This window comes from Zingiber officinale, chromosome 4B (assembly GCF_018446385.1).
Source record: "Zingiber officinale cultivar Zhangliang chromosome 4B, Zo_v1.1, whole genome shotgun sequence".
Taxonomy (NCBI): Eukaryota; Viridiplantae; Streptophyta; class Magnoliopsida; order Zingiberales; family Zingiberaceae; genus Zingiber; species Zingiber officinale.
This window is the reverse complement of record NC_055993.1, coordinates 10,075,108-10,081,253: the sequence shown is the minus strand read 5'-3', so window position 1 is coordinate 10,081,253 and position 6,146 is coordinate 10,075,108. Positions and strand designations below refer to the sequence as shown.

Below are 6,146 nucleotides of genomic sequence, written 5' to 3'. Positions count from 1 at the left end.
GCACAATTATAGTAAAAAGGGTAGTAATTAGATTCTGTCTCACCGAGACCATAATCTAGTCACGATCTTAACTTAGATTCCTGAAATGGTTCTAAGTTGGATCGACACATACTGTTCTCTCGAACGGAGAACGCGCCCTCACCAAGCTACTCCCCTCTAGTGACTTACTTTAACTTACCTGCTAGACATCCGGTCAGCCCGTCGACCTGTCTGAACTTCGTGCCAGCTATCCGGTCAACCCGTCGACCTATCTGGACTTCGTGCCAGCTATGCGGTCAGCCCGTCGACCTAGCTGGGCTTCGTGCCAGCTATCCGGTCAGCCCGTTAACTTAGCTAGGCTTCGTGCCAACTATCTAGTCAATCCGTCGACCTAGCTGGGTTCGTACCAACTATCCGGTCAGCCCGTCGACCTAGCTGAGCTTCGTGCTAGATATCTAGTCAGCACGTCGACCTATCTAGACTTCTTTTGTACACTCAATCAAAGTGTTAGATCACAACAAACCTAACTTAACCTTCTTTGTCATCCATCAAAACCTGAGTTAGACCGTTAGTGCTAACCGTACCAACAAAACTTTGATATATAAAATGGAAGACGCTAAAACCTTAGGATGAACGTCGATAAGTCTTTGAACGCTACAAGAGAATGTCTTGATCAGTTCCAGTTCGATGAAGAACTAACAAGTGAAAGTCTCGCCAAGCTTTAGATTGACAAGCCAAAAAATATGTGGTCGTCATCATCTTTATTTATAGCTATAGGGTAGCCTAAAAATCCTAAAAGGCCAAAAAGAAGCTCATTTAATAAAGGTCTATGTATACTACTTAGCTAAGTTAAGTGTATGGCACCATTACAACTCAAATGTAGAAATTGTACATAATTGAGCCTACATATGAAAGATATCCCTACTACTTAAACATGAGACTTAAGTGACTAATTAAACCAATCCAAGACTTGAATTAAGTTGACTAAGCTACATGATGTGCTCTTGATCAAATCTTTTTCAATTGTAGCTTTGACTTTCACATCTTCAATTAGCACACTTAGTGTTTCCTTCATCTTTTTAGCCTTAGTCCTTGTAATTGAGCAATCATTGATACATAATGGATTATCAACAACATTTAGAATGAGATGCTCCTTTTCTCCCATGACCTTAGCTTGATCTCTATCTTTCTTTGTGCCAAAGGTGAGGTGACTGGACAGCTAATGGAAACTATGTAATTTTGTGACTCAATATTGTCATACTAAGAATTGATATTGATTTTAGATTTTGTAATTAGTATCTTACCTATATTCTATATATGTAGGGGTATAATTGAGTCGAGCCGAATCGAACTCTTGAATGTTTGAATTTGACTCATTTATAATCGAGCCGAGCTCAAGCTTTATTTAACGAATATTTTCATAGCTCACGAGCTTATTCAAGTTTTTATCGAGTCTAAATGAACTTAATAAATATAAATTATAAATTTAAATATTTATTAAAAATTAAATTATATATTTAGATAAAATTATAATATTCTTATTAAAATTTATAATTTTATTCTAATAAATAAATTTAATATATTTTGTCTATATTTTTCATAAGTAGAGTATAAAATCTATAAATTTAATATCAAAACTATTATTTTTTCATTTAAAAGTTGATTCATGAGCTTATTAATGAACATGTTCACGTGCTAATGAGACGAGTATTATGAAACTTGAACTTGGTTTGTTTATCTTAACGAGCATCATTAAACGAATTCAAACGAACTTTTATCGAATCGAGATTCGAATAACTCGTGAACGACTAGATTCATTTATACCCTTATATATATGCCAGATCATATTGACTCAATGTGGCCACACAAGTGGGAGAAGATGATAGGTGTTTGGGTCACCATCTTTAAGGAGTTTAGTTATATAAGCAAATTAAGGGTCAATGAAGGGTATCAGACGATTTACAGCAAGATCAGTAACTAAAAACAAGTGCAAGTCTATAATAAATACAAGGTCATTCATGGTCCATTAATGAACACTAACTAAGAAACCACCTTCCCCAAGCAAAGATGTTAAGACACACTCACATATGGAAAGTTCTCCACGAGAGAAAGTGTCAGATTTACCTTCTTTAATGCATTGAAGCCCAGGGATCGCCATTTGCAAAGGCCGTCAATAAACGCCAAAACCTTCATTTCTTACTTGCACTGGAACGACAATTCCATATAAATTATACAAATTAATGAAGACTAAATGCGTCCATCCATTTTATATGGCCCACGAGACAATCTTAATTGGGCCGATCGAGAATCGATCTAAAGCCAGTTTTACATTACAAGATGAGCAAATTTCATTTTTGTCCTCCAAAAAGTCGACTTCATCTTTCAAAGTTTTTTTTTTTACCTTCTAAAAAAACCTCAGAGAATTTTTAGATCCAACCCTAAAATCATCTGCAGCTATTTGAAGGTTAAACTGTGAAAGCAACAAACTCTAAGTTTAACTTTACAAATTACAAATTTCTGATCGAGCAGGCTTGAAACGGATACTCTGTAAGAGTCAGCACGATTCCTGAAAGGCTTTCCTGTTTCCATCCTGCCATTATTGCAAGCACGCATACGACCACATTATTGTTGCAGAACCAGAGACAGCACGAAGAGCTAAATTCTGAGGGTTCCATGTAGCAGCAACTTCGATTCTGCGTGTAAATTTTGGTTTGATTCTTCTTCTTTGTCTATATTATACATCTTCCAATCTGCAACAAGAGCCTTACTTATGTGTGCAATTGACGCAATAAGCAGTCGATTGGGAATAATCTATATCTGATCTTTTTGATGTTCAAAAAAAGGAAAGAAAATCCAATTTAATCGATAAAAACAGCTGCCGCGATGGCGTCATGGCAACGTTCTCCGTGGTGCGGCATCTCTGGAGATAAGTGAACCCAATCAGGACCTGACACGTGCCGGATAAGGACAACGGAGATCTGGAGAGAGAGGACGGAGGACCGTCAGGAGAGTCGCGGCTGATGCGATCCAGCCAAGATCCCGGGACCCGCCGCCTTTCCAACGGGCGGAGTGGCGACAACAACGCGACAAACGTCCTCGGCGGCATCCTGTGGCTCAGCATCGATCTGGGTCTCGAGAGGGTCGCATGTAATCGATGCGAGTCCGGTTGACCATGTCATGTGCCCTCGTCCACATATATTGCGATTCAACAAAATCATAAAATAATTCATAATAAATTAAAAGTAATTATTTTACCAGCTGGCTCACACTTTCGATTCCTAAATTGCTTGTTGTCGCAGACTCCCCAAATCAGATCGGATCGGTTCGGTTCGGCTCACTTGATCGTCTGCCACTGGCGCGCGTTTCAAAGCTTGCCGCACCCGTGAAAAGGTCGTCCACTTTCGAGCTCATCGGCACTGCCATTGGTCGGTCGATGTACCTCGTCCAATTGCTCGAGATTGTCCGTCCGATATATATCTGACGGTCAGGATTTATCTACGGACTAGAATGCCGTGCGAGTGAACCTTTTGTAGCAAACTCCTTGTAGTTTGTACTATGAAGTCGTGTTCCGGTCTTGCAGAAAGGCGTAAATAAATTAAAATTGAGGGGTTTTTAGGTATTTTAAGCTGACAGTGGGATTGTATGCGTGTTCTGGAATGTTAATTAATCGCTTCTCTCGTCGTCTACCTTCGCTACTCAGCATCTCTGTCTCGTAATCCATAGAAGCCTGTCTCTCTGTTGTTGACTTCGGATAGATTTTTGGGCCTTTTCCAGTACTAATCCCGTCTGATTCAAGTCGCGGTTTCAAGATTCCAGTCGGCGGCTAGTGAGACATCAGTGCTGCATTTCTTGGCGAAGTTACCTCCCGATCCAGCTTGATTTGGGGTTCTCGTTTGGGATTTTACAATCTCCCCTTTCTTTCGCCGTCGCTGGTTTGGACTTCGACTTGCTGCTTCTTCCATAGCTCGGCATTGGAAAAGGTTGAATTTTCTGGTCGAAACTGGTGTTTCTTTTGGGCTTCCGCTCCGCAAGAAAAAGGGACGAAGTTTGTTGAACATTCGACAATTTGTAATATATCTCGGCTAAAAAAAGCAGAGACATTGTTCACGTTAAAAGCAATCTTGGCTGCATGGCTCTTTCAGTTCAGCTTGCTGCAGGTATTTTGGGCAAATTGGTTGCTTTTAAGTTTACTATCCTTTATTATCCACATGAATGTGCCAATGTTTGAAGACAACCTGCATATGAAATCGGGGTGCTTTGTTCATGGAAAAAATCATATTATCTGCTGGTTGACTGTAATTTAAATATTTTGCTTTGAAATTTTTGAAGATTGTTGTTTTCATATTAGAGATGATTAGGAGGAACAGATGATTGTGGAGTAGTGCTTAGGATTGTTGTTGAAATTGTTGTCCACGATGACTCCAAGAACTGTTCCGATTCTTCACCGCTTCATGGTTCTTCTTGAACTCCTTATGGTGCTGTTTGCGCACCAGAATGAGGGCCAATCGCCAAGTGCAAATGATGCGAGTTCATTGAATACTCTTCTCCAAGATTATGCTTTCCGTGCTCTCGTTCACCCCCACACCGGAGTTATCTATGATGGCACTGTGCCTTCCGACCTCACCGACATCAGGATTGCAGCAATAAGGCTTAGAAGTGGGAGTTTGCGGAGGAGAGAAATGAGGTATAACGAATTCAGCATCCCACTTGGTCTCATTGTGAAGCCCTATGTTGTAAGGCTTGTATTGGTGTATCACAATCTGGGCAACTGGTCTTCTTTATACTACCCTCTTCCTGGTTATACCTTCCTGACACCAGTTATTGGGCTCCTTGCTTATGATGCAACCAATTTGTCTGCCACCAGCTTGCCGGAATTGCAGGTAGTGGTTTCGGAATCACCCATCTCCATTAATTTCTCAAATGTCACTACTGTTCCGAATGGTGCAAGATGTGTGCGGTTTGGTTTGAATAGCTCTCTGGAATTTGAAAACTTGGTGTCGAGCAATTCCTGTTCGACCGACCGCCTGGGCCACTTCTCCATCGTGGTCACCTCTAGCGAGAGAGGCAGCCATTCTAAGGTTTGGAAGATCGTCGGTGGTGTCGTTGGTGGTTTGATCGCTCTACTTCTCTTCGCCCTGATTGTTTTCTGCTTAACCCGGGTTAGACAGAATAAGAAGGTGGCACAGATGGAGCAGCATGCAGATGCAGGAGTTTCACTGCAAACCTCAAGGATCGGAAACACACAGGTTGCTGTGGCTTCAGTAACTCGGACTCAGCCAGTCCTCGAGAACGAACTGGTTATGTAATTAAGTGCTATTGTTTCTCAGGAAAAGAAGCTGAAGACTGTCTGTCGTCCAAGTGTTCTCTTGCATTGGTCGAATTGAAATTTTTTACAATCTCTGCTGCTTAGTACATGCACTGATTCTTTTTGGAAGTTGTCTGTGTTCGAATGAATGTCCTTTGTTGTGGTTTTCTGATGGTGTCTCTTGCAAGTCGGTGATTTCATTCATTTAAATCTTCCTGTGTTTTTATTACTGAATAAATTTCTTCTCGTGGAAAGGTCTGGATATTGAGTTTTTTACTGAATAAATTTGCGTTTATTTGATTATTTTTTGGGAAGGTGGAGCTGTGAGGAATATTAATATAGCAGTCAACGTCATGAAGTGGATGTGACTAGATTCTTCATGATTGATCGCCCATTCTCAATGTGATCGTCATAATTATGCCCACTGATCCGAAAGCAATCAATAATATGAAAATAATAAATCGAAAATTTTATGCTGAATCTCTCCACGTGTGCTGCAATCGGTCCGAAGTTGTTCCTTTGTGGTGAACGCGAGTCGATTGCTAGCTCCACAGAAAACATCATCTTCCCCCGTGCAACCAGCGGAGCCTCCGCCTCACGTGTGCCATCTCACCCACAGGCAAAGGTAACCAATCATTAATGTGGCATCGAGATCGGACCTCATCAACAGAGAGTTGTCTCGTTGTTATGTGCTGAACGACGGCCACGAATTTATTAAGGACATCTCTAATGAAAACTTTCAAAAGTGATTTTTTTTATTTTTAAAATATCATATTATCATCGTATAAAAATTAAAAATTCTACTCTTCACTCCACTAATAAAAAAAAATCTATAACTTTTTTTTTTTTTAGATATCACACT

At 40.3% G+C, this 6,146-nt stretch overlaps 1 protein-coding gene across 1 annotated transcript; it reads left to right on the top strand.

The window, feature by feature from the left end:
- The first annotated feature begins 3,655 nt into the window (after positions 1–3,655).
- Positions 3,656–5,456, top strand: LOC121974676. Its single transcript, XM_042525834.1, has 2 exons — positions 3,656–4,136; positions 4,328–5,456. The coding sequence occupies exon 2, from the start codon at positions 4,395–4,397 to the stop codon at positions 5,283–5,285; it is 891 nt and encodes a 296-aa protein (XP_042381768.1). The 5' UTR covers positions 3,656–4,136; positions 4,328–4,394; the 3' UTR covers positions 5,286–5,456.
- The last annotated feature ends 690 nt before the right edge of the window (positions 5,457–6,146 follow it).

Coding starts and splice junctions, on each gene's coding strand:
- LOC121974676 (XM_042525834.1), top strand. CDS start 4,395: ATGACTCCAAGAACTGTTCCGATTCTTCACCGCTTCATGGTTCTTCTT.